Source organism: Oncorhynchus masou, chromosome 30 (genome assembly GCF_036934945.1).
Source record: "Oncorhynchus masou masou isolate Uvic2021 chromosome 30, UVic_Omas_1.1, whole genome shotgun sequence".
Lineage (NCBI taxonomy): Eukaryota > Metazoa > Chordata > Actinopteri > Salmoniformes > Salmonidae > Oncorhynchus > Oncorhynchus masou.
This window is the reverse complement of record NC_088241.1, coordinates 7,166,786-7,184,139: the sequence shown is the minus strand read 5'-3', so window position 1 is coordinate 7,184,139 and position 17,354 is coordinate 7,166,786. Positions and strand designations below refer to the sequence as shown.

Sequence of the window (17,354 nt, the reverse complement as noted above, 5' to 3'; positions counted from 1 at the left end):
GGGGAGGAGGGGAGGTGGCGGAGGAGGAGGGGGGGCGGCTGGTTGATGTGCTCACCTCTTGGGGAGAGGAGAAGGTGGGTGTGTAAGCGTGAGTGTGTGCTGGGGTCTGGGGGGAGAGGACGGGGAACGAGGCAGAGTTCAGGTCCCCCTGTTCCAGCCCAGGTTTGGGGGGGTGGTCGTGGTGGGGGTGGGAGGAGGGAGGAGGGGGAACGTCTGTTTTGCGTTTGCTCGGGCTCATGGGGACAGTGAAGGTCAGGTTAGTGTGGAAGGACGGCTGGACCCCTGAGGTATGCCTCTCCCTCTCTGCCCCCCCAGGGGTGCCCAGCTTGCCCCCCGTGGCACTGGGGTGTCTGTGTCTACGAGGAGGGGGGAGGACGGAGGAGGCGGTGATGGGGGAGAAGTTGGCGGGACGGAATCCGAAGAGGGGGGAGGGTGAGGGCGAGGGGGCGGGGGAGAAAGGGGACTGGTTGGAGATGGGGGAGAAGGAGGGGGTCCCAGAGTGAGAGCTGCCCAGAGACACAAGCATGGTGGCTGCCTCACACTCGTCAAAGTCAAACCTGGAGAAGTCATGGGGTAGGAGGGAGGGCAGCACCAGCCGAGGGCGGGAGTCTCCTCTACTGCTGGCCTCGCTGCTGTCTCTGGACGTCTCATCCCAGTCAAACCCACGCAGGTCTGAGGGGGTGACCGTCCCCGAACTGCTCCCCCCTCCTCCTCTCCCCCTGTCCCTCTCTCCCCCTCCTCCCGCTCCCTCCATCTCTTTAGTTCTCATGGAGAGGTGGCGTGAGCAGTAGCCTCGTCTCTGGGACTCCTTCATACAGCCCTCTCTGGAACAGAGGCGTCTCCACTGCTTGCCGTTGAACTTCTTGCGGATACCGTTAGGGGTGCACACCACGTCCCCCTTCTTGTACTTCTGCAGGGCGGCCGACAGGGGGGTGCGGGAGCGCGAGGAGGAGGCTGAGGAGGAGGTAGACCCCCCTCCAGGGGTAGGGGTGGGGATCTGGGAGGGGGTCTTGTCCAGGGGGACCAGGGCACTCTTGGAAGGGGGTAGGTGTGGTGGGGGGGTCATGCTCAGGGCCTCGGGGCCAGGCAAGGTGAGGGAGGACAGGTGAGAGCCCAGTGGCGTGCCCAGGCCCTGGACCAGGTGTTGGGAGGAGGGGTAGCTGTGCCCCCCGAGGAGGGGCTTGGAGAGGATGTGGCGATGCTGGGTGCCCATAGTGAACCTAGACATCTCCATGTCATCCTCTGGTGTTTGGGGCTGTTTCTGTCTCTCTTGTTCCCTCTCTTGTTCTATCTCTCTGTCAGGGTAACCCTCTCCAGTGATGGTGACAACGCTGGTCGTTACCAACGAGGAGGGATGGGGGGGGGTGTTTCCATAGTGATGCCCCCCCACCACCCCAGCTGGAGAGAAGCTGTGCACCAACCTCACCCCCCCTCCCATCGGCCCACCCATCGCCATCCCAATACTCAGCTGGCACACCTCCCTCTCCACCTCCATCTCCTCCCTCCTCTCCCTCTCCTCCCTCTCTCTCTCCCTCTCTCTCTCCCTCTCTGGGTGAGGCAGTTCCCAGGGGGGAGTCAGCAGCCTCAGGCTCTGTCTGGACACCCATACAGCCTGGGCCTCTGCCCTCCTCCTCTGCTCCTCCATCCCTCCCTCCTCCTCCCTCCCTCCATTCTCCAGCGCCTCTCGATCCTCACACAGTAGCACCCTGTAGGGGAACGACACGGCAGGGTGGGGGTCTACCTGGGACAGCACCCCTTCTCTGTATAGCTGAGGTGTCCCCTGTTCACCCCCATCTCGCCCCCCTCCCCCTCCGAAAGGCACACATACGCGTGTCCCGATGGCCACGGACGCCGTGCCGGGTGGAGGGGCGTCCAGGATAAACCCCACGCTCGTCTCTTCCCCCTCCGGGTGTGCGGTCCCCCCCTGAAAGGGGTAACAGAGTATCCCCTCCTCCCCCTGCAGCTGGATATCAGCGCTGCCCCCACTCACCCGCCGCACCACCCCAGCCCTGAACATAGGAGACAGGGGTCCATCCCTCTCTCTCTCCCTCCCACCTTGCTCTCCGTTAAGTCTGTCTCTCCATCGACAGCGGGCTAGAACTCTCTGGTTCTTCAGGCCTTTGGCCAGGGCTTCTGCCCCAGACAGACTGCCCTTTCTATGGCTCTGGTTGGAGCCGGTGCCGGGCTGGGAGGTAGTAGCAGAGTAAGGGGGCACGCTGCCATGGTAGGGGGCTCTAGCAGGGCTGGTATTGGGCTGGGAGTTCACCTCCATATCGTGCTCGCTGGCTGTATCCGTGGATACGGAGCGTACTGAGTTAGGGGCCCCCTCTGCCTCTGTCTCCCCACCCTGGGGGTCTCTTTCTCTGTCCTGGGGGGCCACACTACCATTGTTGGGCCCTATGGAGGCCCCTGTCATCCCCTGTTCCCCCGGGCCATGTCTGTGGCTGCTAGCGGCTACCCTCCTCTCCTCATTGGACACACTGGGGGCTAACGAGTGGCTGACTGAGCTGCTACTATGGCTGTTACTAATGCTGTTACTAATGCTGTTACTAATGTTATTAGTACCACTGTTAATACCATTAATAGTAGTGTTGGTCCTACTACTGTTACTAATGGTATTACTACTGTTATTACTGTTAGTACTACTGCTGTTGATGATGTTAATACTACTGCTAGTACTACTGTAGTTACTGTGGCTGTTGGGCATGGGGGCAGGGGTGAAGGGGAGGCTGGGCGCGTTGCTACCAGCATAGTGTTCAGCAATGTACTTCTTCTTGGGGACTCTGGCCTTGAAGGTGGCTGTTTTCCTACTGGACATGGAGGTAGGGCTGGGACTGGTAGTGGGGGTGGGGATGGTGAGGATGTTGTTATGGGAGGAGGTGGGGGTGTTGTTAGGCCCCCCTGGTTTCCCCTCAACGCCCCCTCTGATGTCCTTGGTCTTCTCTTTATCTTCAGGTTGCCTTGGCAGCACCTGCTCTCTAGGTCCCTCCTTCTTTGGGGTTTCACTGCCTCTGATTGGCTCCCGCTGGGAGCTGTCAGAGGAGGTTCTGGATTGTTTCCGTAGCAAGTGGGCGGGGGTCGTGGATTGAGGCTGTCCGTCTTGGTTCTCCTTCCTGAGTTTGTTCCTGTTGTCCCTCTCTGGGGGGGTCTCTGTCGCCCCTCTCTTCTTCCCCCCTTTGGCTCGCGTGGAGGGGGGAGAGCATCCCCTCTGTCTCTTTAGTGGCTTCATCTCTTCACCTCGTCTTTTCCTTTCTGCCTTTATACTCTGTGGGGTGAGTGCTGACGGTCGCACTCCTTTCTTTGGCTCGTCTTATTTTTACCCTGTTTCTTCTTCTTCTTTCTTTTCCGTTCGCCCCCTGGTCTTCTGCTCTCCTTTTCACTGCCCTTTTTCCTTCCTTGTTCTCCTGAAAATCAGACTAAAAACAGAGAGACGAGAGAGAGAGAGAGAGAGAGAGAGACAGAGAGAGAGAGAGAGAGAGGGAGAGAAGACAGGTGGTCATTTATTATCGTCATCATCAAAAATGGCTGAGATTAGAAAATGATGTCATTCCTGGAAGTGCACTGAACTGAATGACTTCCCACCGACCAGCTCATAACACCACCATTCACCTCCATGTAATCCACTGACGTGTGTGCATGTGTATGTGCATGTGAATGTGCATGTGTATGTGCATGCGTGTCCTGGATATACATTCATGTTGAGTGAATTTGAGGAAGTAAAGAGTGTTGATGATTCCCACTCCAGTTAATTATGATGTTCCAAAGGCCACAGTTCCTAACATTTGTGGATGAGCCTCCACTAACACTCCACTAACTAAACAGAGCTTTTACAGATGCATCATCAGGTTAAATGATTGAATGAGAAATGGAATGCATATTATTTCATACATGAGCTTGGTCACTATGACATATGGTTTTACATCTGAGCACTGCTCTCGTATTACAAACTAATTTCTCTACACACACACAGACACACACGATCCCAGGTTGTGCTGTTCTATGCGATGTGTATGTGTGTGTGTGTGTGCCTCGGCTCACATTAACACATCAGGTAAAAACACACACCAATTGGGGCATATTTTAAATCCCATCAGGCGGTGGTGGTCTATGGTGGGCAGGGTGAGGTCACTCACACAGAGAGGCCGAGGGCTGATTACACACAGAGAGGCCGAGGGCTGACTACACACAGAGAGGCCGAGGGCTGATTACACACAGAGAGGCCGAGGGCTGACTACACACAGAGAGGCCGAGGGCTGATTACACACAGAGAGGCCGAGGGCTGACTACACACAGAGAGGCCGAGGGCTGACTACACACAGAGAAGGCTACACACAGCAGAGACAGAAAGAAAAGGAACAGAGGGAGAGAGAGATGGAACGGAGAGCGTGAGAGAGAGAGAGAGAGAGAGAAAGAACGAGAGAGAGAGAGGAGTAAGCCGGCTGTACAATAGGTCTGCCTTTCCCATATAGAGTCATAGGGATTTTCCACACTCGTTCTAGCACACCCGGCCCTACTCTCTCTTTCCCTTTCTCTCTCTTTTGTGTCTCTGTCTCTTTTCTGCACTGGCAAACAGACAGACATTTCAGGAAAAAGCTACACATTTTGAATAATCTGGCATGGTTTAATGTGCTCATATTGGGATAATTTTAACCCTGGTACACGGTCAGGCACACTATTCAGTGATGCGCGAAACAAAATGGACAAAAACAGTCACACACACACACACGGATGTAAACACACACACGTTTCTCGGAGACGAAGTGAGGGTGAGTCTAATGGGAGAATCATTTTAAGACACACCGTGTTTTAACTGTTTGTTTACCCATGCTACAAACGACTCACCCACGTACACAACACCATAACCTCTTCACTATTTAGTTTAACATCACATCCTGTGATGCTGTTACAAACTCCCCCAGCCTGTCTCACACTCTCAGGCCCCTGGCCGTCCCATTACGGCTTTTGGCCCTTTCTCTCCCTTCGGCTCAAATAACCAGATAGCCTGATTCATTTATTAGAATGACACCTGGCCTGAAAGTAGAGCAAAAACCTCCTGCCCCTAGTTGTGGTGAGTGTAGGGACGTTGTGAGGAAAACCTCCTGTCCCTAGTTGTGGTGAGTGTAGGGAAGTTCGAGAGGAAAACCTCCTGGTGAGTGTAGGGAGGTGGTGAGTGTAGGGAGGTGGTGAGTGTAGGGAGGTGGTGAGTGTAGGGAGATGGTGAGTGTAGGGAGGTGGTGAGTGTAGGGAGATGGTGAGTGTAGGGAGGTGGTGAGTGTGGTGAGGTGGTGAGTGTAGGGAGGTGGTGAGTGTGGGGACGTGGTGAGTGTAGGGAGGTGGTGAGTGTGGGGACGTGGTGAGTGTAGGGACGTGGTGAGTGTAGGGAGGTGGTGAGTGTAGGGAGATGGTGAGTGTGGTGAGGTGGTGAGTGTAGGGAGGTGGTGAGTGTGGTGAGTGTAGGGAGGTGGTGAGTGTAGGGAGGTGGTGAGTATAGGGAGGTGGTGAGTGTAGGGAGGTGGTGAGTGTAGGGAGGTGGTGAGTGTAGGGAGGTGGTGAGTGTAGGGAGGTGGTGAATGTAGGGACGTGATGAGTGGAGGGAGGTAGTGAGTGTAGGGAGGTGGTGAGTGTAGGGAGGTGGTGAGTGTAGGGAGGTGGTGAGTATAGGGAGGTGGTGAGTGTAGGGAGGTGGTGAGTGTAGGGAGGTGGTGAGTGTAGGGAGGTGGTGAATGTAGGGACGTGATGAGTGGAGGGAGGTAGTGAGTGTAGGGAGGTGGTGAGTGTAGGGAGGTGGTGAGTGTAGGGAGGTGGTGAGTGTAGGGAGATGGTGAGTGTGGTGAGGTGGTGAGTGTAGGGAGGTGGTGAGTGTAGGGACGTGGTGAGTGTAGGGAGGTGGTGAGTGTAGGGAGGTGGTGAGTGTAGGGAGATGGTGAGTGTAGGGAGATGGTGAGTGTAGGGAGGTGGTGAGTGTAGGGACGTGATGAGTGGAGGGAGGTGGTGAGTGTAGGGAGATGGTGAGTATAGGGAGGTGGTGAGTGTAGGGAGATGGTGAGTGTAGGGAGATGGTGAGTGTAGGGAGATGGTGAGTGTAGGGAGGTGGTGAGTGTAGGGAGGTGGTGAGTGTAGGGAGGTGGTGAGTGTGGTGAGATGGTGAGTGTAGGGAGATGGTGAGTGTAGGGAGATGGTGAGTGTGGTGAGGTGGTGAGTGTAGGGAGGTGGTGAGTGTAGGGACGTGGTGAATGTAGGGAGGTGGTGAGTGTAGGGAGATGGTGAGTGTAGGGAGGTGGTGAGTGTGGTGAGGTGGTGAGTGTAGGGAGGTGGTGAGTGTAGGGACGTGGTGAGTGTAGGGACGTGGTGAGTGTAGGGAGGTGGTGAGTGTAGGGAGATGGTGAGTGTGGTGAGGTGGTGAGTGTAGGGAGGTGGTGAGTGTGGTGAGTGTAGGGAGGTGGTGAGTGTAGGGAGGTGGTGAGTATAGGGAGGTGGTGAGTGTAGGGAGGTGGTGAGTGTAGGGAGGTGGTGAGTGTAGGGAGGTGGTGAGTGTAGGGAGGTGGTGAATGTAGGGACGTGATGAGTGGAGGGAGGTAGTGAGTGTAGGGAGGTGGTGAGTGTAGGGAGGTGGTGAGTGTAGGGAGGTGGTGAGTATAGGGAGGTGGTGAGTGTAGGGAGGTGGTGAGTGTAGGGAGGTGGTGAGTGTAGGGAGGTGGTGAATGTAGGGACGTGATGAGTGGAGGGAGGTAGTGAGTGTAGGGAGGTGGTGAGTGTAGGGAGGTGGTGAGTGTAGGGAGGTGGTGAGTGTAGGGAGATGGTGAGTGTAGGGAGATGGTGAGTGTAGGGAGGTGGTGAGTGTAGGGACGTGATGAGTGGAGGGAGGTGGTGAGTGTAGGGAGATGGTGAGTATAGGGAGGTGGTGAGTGTAGGGAGATGGTGAGTGTAGGGAGATGGTGAGTGTAGGGAGATGGTGAGTGTAGGGAGGTGGTGAGTGTAGGGAGGTGGTGAGTGTAGGGAGGTGGTGAGTGTGGTGAGATGGTGAGTGTAGGGAGATGGTGAGTGTAGGGAGATGGTGAGTGTGGTGAGGTGGTGAGTGTAGGGAGGTGGTGAGTGTAGGGACGTGGTGAGTGTAGGGAGGTGGTGAGTGTAGGGAGGTGGTGAGTGTAGGGAGATGGTGAGTGTGGTGAGGTGGTGAGTGTAGGGAGGTGGTGAGTGTAGGCACGTGGTGAGTGTAGGGAGGTGGTGAGTGTAGGGAGGTGGTGAGTGTGGTGAGGTGGTGAGTGTAGGGAGGTGGTGAGTGTAGGGAGGTGGTGAGTATAGGGAGGTGGTGAGTGTAGGGAGGTGGTGAGTGTAGGGAGGTGGTGAGTGTAGGGAGGTGGTGAGTGGAGGGAGGTGGTGAGTGTAGGGAGGTGGTGAGTGTAGGGAGGTGGTGAGTGTAGGGACGTGATGAGTGGAGGGAGGTAGTGAGTGTAGGGAGGTGGTGAATGTAGGGACGTGATGAGTGGAGGGAGGTAGTGAGTGTAGGGAGGTGGTGAGTGTAGGGAGGTGGTGAGTGTAGGGAGATGGTGAGTGTAGGGAGATGGTGAGTGTAGGGAGGTGGTGAGTGTAGGGACGTGATGAGTGGAGGGAGGTGGTGAGTGTAGGGAGATGGTGAGTATAGGGAGGTGGTGAGTGTAGGGAGATGGTGAGTGTAGGGAGGTGGTGAGTGTAGGGAGGTGGTGAGTGTAGGGAGGTGGTGAGTGTGGTGAGATGGTGAGTGTAGGGAGATGGTGAGTGTAGGGAGGTGGTGAGTGTAGGGAGGTGGTGAGTGTAGGGAGGTGGTGAGTGGTGAGTGTAGGGAGGTGGTGAGTGTAGGGAGATGGTGAGTGTAGGGAGGTGGTGAGTGTAGGGACGTGGTGAGTGTAGGGAGGTGGTGAGTGTGGTGAGATGGTGAGTGTAGGGAGGTGGTGAGTGTAGGGAGGTGGTGAGTGTAGGGAGGTGGTGAGTGTAGGGAGATGGTGAGTGTAGGGACGTGGTGAGTGTAGGGAGGTGGTGAGTGTGGTGAGATGGTGAGTGTAGGGAGGTGGTGAGTGTAGGGAGGTGGTGAGTGTAGGGAGATGGTGAGTGTAGGGACGTGGTGAGTGTAGGGAGGTGGTGAGTGTGGTGAGGTGGTGAGTGTAGGGAGGTGGTGAGTGTAGGGAGGTGGTGAGTGTAGGGAGGTGGTGAGTGTAGGGAGGTGGTGAGTGTAGGGACGTGATGAGTGGAGGGAGGTGGTGAGTGTAGGGAGGTGGTGAGTGTAGGGAGGTGGTGAGTGTATGGAGGTGGTGAGTGTGGTGAGGTGGTGAGTGTAGGGACGTGATGAGTGGAGGGAGGTGGTGAGTGTAGGGAGGTGGTGAGTGTAGGGAGGTGGTGAGTGTAGGGAGGTGGTGAGTGTGGTGAGGTGGTGAGTGTATGGAGGTGGTGAGTGTAGGGAGGTGGTGAGTGTGGTGAGGTGGTGAGTGTATGGAGGTGGTGAGCATTTAAAAATGCTCTTGGCTTCTGCTGATAAGAAAGCGGCAGGGTTCTAAACTGACCTTTTTTTACAAGGAGCACCTGTGCGCCTAACAAAGGAATGTAGAAAAAATATTTGCGGTAACAAGATGTTTTCTTTGTAGTAATGGTGCAAGCATGACGGTCATGAATCTGTGCTCAGTGTATTCTCCACTCAGGGGCTGCTGGACAGTGAAATAATCTGTGCAAAAATCATCATCTGGGTGATTATTTTTCGAGGCGCACCGGTGGTTCTACATTTTAATTCCAGGTCACACAGAAAAATATTTAGGAACAATATGTGAGTAAAATGTTTGCAATGTAGAGCCCTTAGCGTGTGTGTACTGTGCCGTACTGTGCCGTACTGTAGGCTATATTTAATTTGTATTTTATTCAGTTTTATTACTCCACACACTAGGAATTCAAGGTTAGTGACCATTCATCTATTCCTGGAAGCAGTGTTTTTTCAGCAGTGATGGAAAAGGTAGCGTGGTAGGTGGCGTGGCCAATTGCATGTCTCCGACCAAAGATTTGAAAGGCCCTCCTCTTAGCATACAGAGACATGTTGGTGTTCTAAAGCTAATTTCCTGCAATTCTACCTATTTTGCCATGGGGCTGAGAGAACATTTGCAGACAGTTTTAAAGCTAATTTCCTGCAATACATTTTATTTTTGCCATAGCTTTATGCCGTGTTCTAATACTATCTGAGTGACTCAAACATTATAACAAAATCAATGCCTTGACATCATGCCTTGACATTTTTGGAATTTTAGATTCTCTCGAACTGTGTAGTTTTTATTGGTGATTGTTATTTCTCAAAGACTGTAATGCCTGTCGTTGGAAGGAGTGGACCAAAGCGCAGGGTGAAAAGTGTTCATGATTATTTATTTATCAAAAAAAGACTTGAACAAAGTAACAAAACGAAAGCGAACAGTTCTGCCAGGAAACAGAAACTAAACAGAAAATAACTACCCACAAAACACAGGTGGGAAAAGGCTACCTAAGTATGGTTCCCAATCAGAGACAACGATAGACAGCTGCCTCTGATTCGTAACCACTCTCGGCCAAAAACAAAGAAATAGGAAACATAGAATTCCCACCCTAATCACACTCTGACCTAATCAAATAGAGAAATAAAACGACTCTCTAAGGTCAGGGCATGACAAAGATGATCTTATTTATAAGACATAGCTCCTCTATCGTTTCTACATACTTTATATCGTTCTTTATTTTTTAAATTTAAAAATATATATATATACAGTACCAGTCAAAAGTTTAAACACACCTACTCATTCAAGGGTTTTTCTTTATTTGTACTATTTTCTTCATTGTAGAATAATAGTAAAGATATCAAAACTATGAAATAACACAATAACACAGACACAGATTCATGTAGTAACCAAAGAAGTGTTAAACAAATCAAAATATATTTTAGACTCTTCAAAGTAGCCACCCTTTGCCTTGATGATATCTTTGTACACTCTTGGCATTCTCTCAACCAGAACCACTTTTTTGGTTACAACATGATTCCATATGTGTTATTCCATAGTTTTGATGTCTTTACTATTATTCTACAATGTAGAAAATAGTAAAAATAAAGAAAACCCCTGGAATGAGTAGGCGTGTCCAAACGTCTGACTTGTACTTTATATACATACATATTACATCATATTTCTTGGAGTGGGGGCAACAATTTAGCAGCGGCGGGTTGCCACTGCTCAATTAATATATGGGAAACACTGCCGGGAAGTAGTGTGTGGTACAAGATTGAGTGTGAAGTATCAGTACAAGATTGAGTGTGAAATATCAGGTCAAGGTCAGTGTGTTGATCATGGGCATGGTCTTAGTTGAATACAGCCCAGAGAGGTCAGCAACCATCCAAGGCTAAATTTTGTATTTTTTTCATCAATCCTAAATGTTGATTTTATTTAAGACCACAATTCCAAAGAACTGGTTGTTTTTTGTGTTATTGTGCCGTTGTCTGCGTGCTAAGTGTTACTTCTCATATGCTGCTCCGTATGTGCTTATTGTCAGTCTTGTCATTTTAAGTGTTTTTAATAACCTGCTCTGGGATTACGGCAGAAAATTTGCAGGCTGGCTAAAACCGAGACTGTAGATTAGGGAAAGGGGATACCTAGTCAAATGCACAACTGAATGCATTCAACCGACGTTATCGGCGCCCGGGGTGCAAAAACAAACGTAATAAAGTAAAAGTAGCTGCCCAAAACATTTTTCTTTATACATTGTTTCTTTATACTTTTTTCTTCTTTATACCATGTTTCAGATTCCAGAAAAATGACTGGGAGAAATATATATATGCTGCGTCTTCTGGGAAAAGACCATGATAATTTAATGGCCTTGATTAAGATCAGTTGATTCTGGCTCAATCACAAAAACGGCAATAACAGGAGATTAGCCTGTTTATTAAAGTACAATACAAATATTGTACAATGTACATTTTATCATGTGATTCAAGTACCATCTAATGTAGCCTACAGTGTCACAACTAAAACACTAGGCAAATAACTAGATCCATCTAAATGTATAAATTATTCCATTCTGTATTGTGAGAGCCTCTGGCAGAACTGGCCTTAAAGGGGTTGATTGATAAACATTTAGCCCCACAGACAGTGAAGGCCTAGTACTCAGAAATCAGCCTAAACACGATCACCCTGGAATACGAGCAGCATTGACTACACACACACACAAATATACGGCCAGCAGTCCCACACACTAACACTGAACCAGGAATTTACAGAACAGACACACTGTTCAATTATCCATTGGCTTAAGATCACACACACACACACACACACACACACACACACACATACACAGTGAGGAGTAATTAATATAGACAGCTAATCTCAACAGAGAGTGTAAAGACATGGGCACACATGCAGAATAAAATCATGCTCCTAGTCCCACTACACTTTATTACTGTACTAGCCCACGGTTATAAACTACTGCCACAATGCAATTTTGTGAACCACTCGTGAGTAATATAGTGCAGTGCCCCGGCACACTGTGGCAGAGGGTGTGTGTGTGCCCGACTGCCCGTGTGCAGGAGATGTGCCGCACAAGAGTGTGTGTACAAAACAGCATATGTTGAGTGTGGGACTTCACGTTGTCTCTGCCTTGTTTGGTGCTGCACCTCTTCACACTGTGTATGTGGGGTATGGAACACTGCAGTTCATCCCTCCCTGAAATGTATTTTATGGGCGTCTGAGAGGGCGCAGGGCTGCAGTGGAGGGAACGGGATGGAGAGGGGAGCACTAAGACACACTCCACCACTAAGGATTAAAAGGTGTAGTACCAGGGTAGTGTACTGTATTCTCCCCCGTGGTTTACCGTGGGGACAGGGCCATCCTACCCTTCAACTGGGTCACCAGGGAACCAACACACATGAAACAGCAAAAAATGAAATAACACACATCACACACACTCACACTTGAGTAGCTCTTGTGTACGTACTCACTGTACGACGAGGGGGTGGAGTGATCGCACAATGCGACATAAAGGAACACATTTTGGCAGGGTATTGTTGGTGTAGTGAGAAGGAGAACTATGAACGAGTGTGTGAGTGAGTGTGTGTGTGTGAGAGTGAGAGAGTGAGTGAGATTGTGAGTGAGGGCGCTACGGTGGAGAACATCAGTTTAGTTGTGACGTAGTTAAAATACGGTCAGTTGCTTGCTGGCATAATTATGACTGTCACTGTCCATATTATTGATGAAACAGAAATATTGAAGGTTGAAACAACCGTTAAGGACTCCAGTCAGTTATTGATCTACATCTTTAGCATGGACCAGAGGTGTTCAGTGTTGACTGGGACCCAATGGCAGGACTGCCAATGCCAAATCAATGGCAAACTGCTCTGCTAAACTACAGCATACATTTCAATCTAGGAGAGATTTCCATATGCAAACACAAATTAAGGGATGAAAGCAATGATGATGATACAAAATCAACGATTTTCTATATGCATAATCTGCAATACATTGCAAATGCTGTCAGTTCTGACAGCACCGAGGTACACGTCTGTACACCCCAATTGCAAATGTTGTTTAACTCTCTGAAAAATATTCTACATGTCAAATGTAAAAAAGTCTATAAGGAAACTGCAGCTCAATGCAGCCAAGACGCCTCTGGAGTGCTGTGATAGTAGTTTAGCTGGGCAGAAAAGTGGGAGCACGGCCTTAGAGGAGCCGTTACATAGTGCCAGACAGCATACGAGCTGTTTCTCCCCGGCCTAGGTTCTGCGCTGATCCGAGCAAGAGGAGCCTAGCTAGTACTAGAGCCGCTGCACTCCATACTGCACAATGTCAAAGGAGTTGAGGCTGTCTTACCAGAAGCAAACAAACACAACAGCCTGTGTCGGATGCTTAGCCTAACGACATTTTCTACACAACGCGGCTTTGCACATCTTTCTCTAACACTAAAATATATTGCAAATTGATGTGCAGTTACTTCAGGGACGGTTCATGACGCAAATGTTTATTCTGCGAGCTAAACAGCATTCATTTAAGCGGGTCACACAAATCGCTAGCTAATCTGGCTACTACTGCTCAGTAGTAGTAGTAGTAGTAACAACAACGTCATTACAACTGCTCGGACTGTTTTAGGCTAAATATAACGTAGTGTTCCATTCGTTTACTATTTACAAATAGTCAGGACAGCAATAGTAAATCCTTGGGCTGATGCTGGGGTGTCATGTATTTGCTGCACTGGGGTGTGCAAGATGGGTCGATTACCTATTTACTGCTATGCACAAAGTCAAGTTTTACCGCAACGTTGAGGTGGAGAATAGTAGTGCAAAGTTACTTGTAGCTTGCTTGCAGGTTATGCAGTTAATCCGTTGACAAAGTTTAGTGACTGTGCACCCTCACCCACTCTCCTCTTTTCTCTCGTCCATTCCTTGATACTTAGCGAGAAAGCTGTGTCACTCTTCTTTACACGCGATCAGTACGAAAAACAGGGCAAGCAGACCGACCGTTAACCGTTGATAGTAACTGTTGTTAGCTTGTTGGAGAAGAACATACAAGTCGGTTAGTTGTAAACTCACCCAAACAGAAAAATTCAGTTGGCAATAGAAACATGTACGATCCTATTTTGCAGATGAGGAAGCTTGCAGGCTCGCGGGTAACATCCCTCGGCTGGCGGTTGCTACTGTGTGGTCCCGGGCTCGCACTTTAATTTCCCTCCGTAAAACATGTATTTTTCCCAGAGCAACTCAAACAGGGATGAAAAAAAAGAGAAAAAGATCTGGGTCCCTTTTCCACTACAGTCTCAAAATGGTGAATGAACCACTAACAGCTGGCCTCTGACCAATCACAGTTCTCTGACAGGTACAGTAGCCTACCAGCGTTAACGATACAAAGAAAGGGGTGTGGACAGCTGTCAAAGTCCACATGATTGACACGTGAATCTGGCGAATGGCTATGGGATATTAGACCAAGCCGGTGCCTAGTCCCAAACTATACAATATCCAATAAGGGCATTGGGAACCATAGGAACAGTGTGTGGGTGGGCCCAAGGGAGGGACCGAATCAGAGTTTAGCCAATAGGATAGCATAGGTGTCCTCCAACTTCAAAATAACGGGTCACGTTTACCACCACTGAGAGCGCAAGGGCCATCCCTGGCTAGACAGTCTACTGTGGGACTTTCCTTATCACGAAAACGCCAAGGAAAAGATAGGTCATTGATAGTGTGAGCACTTACAGAACTACAAGCTCGTCCGTGATTTCTACAAGTCTGTCAACTCCCTCTGCAGACCTGAAGGAATGGGGAAAGTGGGATGGAGTGATTCAGAAGAAGGGGTGCTAAAATGTTTTACTGCTCTCGAGCCCATTTCCTTCGGCAATGGTTGAGATCTTTGTTTTCTTTATAATTGTTATAGTGTAAAATGTAGTGCCATTACACCGCTTTCACTCTTTTGTATCTCTCCTTTCGCTGATTACACTCCTCCTTTCTTTTCTCTCAGCAACAGACCCTCACCTCGCACCGAACAGCCAATCACGGCGCTGTATTCAGCTCTGTCTGACGTCGACGATTACACTGCCCCGCATCTCCCATAGAAAATGACAAGGGATCTTTGCTGACGTCACCTTGCCAACGCCTGATTGGCCAGGCCGGAGATGACTCCCAGCCAATGGCCGAACGCAGTGGTGATGTCATGACGCATGTTGCCACCAGCTGGACCAAGGGGGTGTGGTCTGTCGTAAACTCGGCTCACCAGTGTTTACTGCAAGTACGGTAGTACGAGAGAGAGCCAGGCTGCATGGAAGAGTGGCGTGCAGAACCTCTGTAGTACTATGGCAGTCACAGATAGACAGCAGTAGGACAACGACTACAACGGACTTCTAGCCTATTCTCAATAGCACACTGGCAGATTTTCGGGAAGAAAAAATATATATATAACATTTTTGTTCTGGATGTTTTTCTGCAATACCTTTGAAAGATACATTTGGTTTGAGGTCTTTACCTTTGATTCTGATTAAGTGACAGAGATATAGAGTAGTCTTCTCTTTTTTTCCCAGGCTGTGCAAGCCAACAAAGACAGTTACACAGTAAACATTACATCATCCTTATTTCTCTTGTAGTAGACAGACAAACAGACTCACGCAGAGACAGACAGCTTGGGCAGAAGCCTCTCACAGCGTCCTCGCTGTCGGTGTCCCCCTGTTGGTGTTCCCTCACATGCCATATGGAAACGATTAAAAAAATATGAAAATAGTAGAATCTCTGTTTATACAAAATAATACATGTTGATTAAAAAATACAACACAAAAATCTGACACCAGCAGGTAAAGAGGCAGATTGTGTTAGCGCGCGCGTGTGTGTGTGCCAGTGTGTGAGAGAAGGTGGAAAGGAGAAGGAAGGGAGACACCTAGCGGTAAACAGACAACACTGCAATGTGATATAATGCCGTAATCTCTAAAAACGTTTACGTCCGTCCGTCTGTCTGTGTCTCTGTCTATTGCTGATTAGTTACTTTCCATCTCTGGAGAATGAGTTAATTTCTAGTGCTGCTGTCAGGGGAGCAGTATTTGGCTATACGAACTCCACTGCAGACAGAGCATTCTCTAGCTTTCTTCTTAGTTTCTGGAAATACCAGGTAGATTATATGAAAATATGCAGTAATGTGTAGTTTGAATGGAGTTATATTATTACAAAAAGCAATTGAGTCTGTTTCAGATCTGTTTCAGTTTGCAATGTATTTAAACCATTGAGGACCCAAACTGTTTCAGAAAAAAAGTTGAATAAAAATGTGGTCCCATTGTGTATTTACATGGTAATTAGCATGGTTCATCGACCATTTTCAAATGAATTAATTCCAATCAATAGATTAATTCACTCTTGTTAGTAATCAAATATACGTTTGCTCTTCCCCTGCCACGTGTCAACAGTTCGTTGACTGAAATAAAGAGCGCGACCTGAGCTGTGTGGATGACGACATGGCTGTAAATGTTTCCCTCCTTAGCAAATCTCTCCCTCTCTCAGCAGGATTCTGACCTTTGACCTTGACCCCTCACCCCATCAACAGCCCCTCTCTATACCCTCATCACTGACCTGTCAATCAGATGTCAGAACCCCCCCCTGCTGAGCATTGGGTCCTGGGGGAGAGGGGTGTGAGAGAGAGATAATAATAATACTGTGGTATGAAGCCAATAGAGAGAGAAGGACAAATCCCTATTCATCCATTCAGTTTAAACTGAAATTAATGTAAAGGTGGCTAAATACATTTACTACACTAGAGGACTACCATTATTTGTACTGAAAGTGGGAATAATAGACAGGCCCATATAAGGTAGGATAGAAGAGCACTTTTTATTGTGGATTCAGGCTGGCCTGAATGAATCACACTAGCTGTACACCTTTCAGTTTTTCTTTATTGGTTTTAGTCAGTTTCTTTCGTCTCAGTATACACGGCCTGTCTCTTAACCGGGAGGCCTAAACAAACAACCTTTGACCAGTAGTTATGACATGCCATCCAACAGGTATGCCCTTTTAGCCCATCTCCAGCGCTCACTGTCACTGGTATTTACCACAGGCTAGCTGACATGAGATATTCCATTGTGTACAGACAGAACACATCATCAATGGTCTCACCAATGGAGAGTTCAAGAACAAAGTATGAACAAAGTATGAAAATGCAGTGATGCATAACGGTATTGGTAAATTAATCTCTCTGTGTGTAATTAGTGTATTTCACTGTTTGTATGCTCCTACAGAGTTCATATAACATCAGAACATAATACACTTAAAAGCTAAGGTTACCACCAACCAACACCCCACCTCCTCACCCCTAGCAGTAACCCACACTGCACAGGCAGACCGATGGAATGTCTGACAGCTCTGGCTCTTATAATACTGCAGACACTCACAGTAGCATAACCCCTGACCTCTAACCTCTAATTCCTGGCCCTGGACCCAACACCAATGACTTAGGGCCCTATCCCATAACAGCTATTGACAAGGTTTCCAGGTAAAAAACAACAATGTTTTCAGGCCAAGGGAGAGATACAAGGAAGAGGATTAGCAGTACATTTCCCAAGAATGGAAACATCTTTTGAGCCACAGGAATTGAGGTGTGGGTGGACTCATCTTTGTATCTGTGTCATTACAATGTCTGTGACAGCATGGGCAGCGCCACTGAGGCTAAAGTACATTTTCTTCTTCACAATTGGCTAACTTCTCCTAATGACCTGGTTGGACATGATTCCAACCGGGTCATCAGTAGGGATCAGCCAATGAAGTTGGAAGTCTCACCCAGTTGACAACATTCAAATGGTGGAAGCCCTCATCTGAGCTGCCCATGCTAATACAGCCTTTTGGCCACAAGAGGCCTCTATCATTCTCTATG

The 17,354-nt window shown here is 49.1% G+C and overlaps 1 protein-coding gene across 1 annotated transcript in view; it reads right to left on the bottom strand.

Annotated features, from left to right (window-relative positions):
* LOC135521942 (protein capicua homolog) overlaps positions 1–13,784 on the bottom strand; it is a 67,609-nt gene extending 53,825 nt beyond the window's left edge. The window contains 2 exon segments of the mRNA XM_064947761.1: positions 2–3,416; positions 13,553–13,784. Coding sequence (XP_064803833.1) covers positions 2–3,229 — 3,228 coding nt within the window. The 5' untranslated portion in view covers positions 3,230–3,416; positions 13,553–13,784.
* Positions 13,785–17,354: the final 3,570 nt, after the last annotated feature.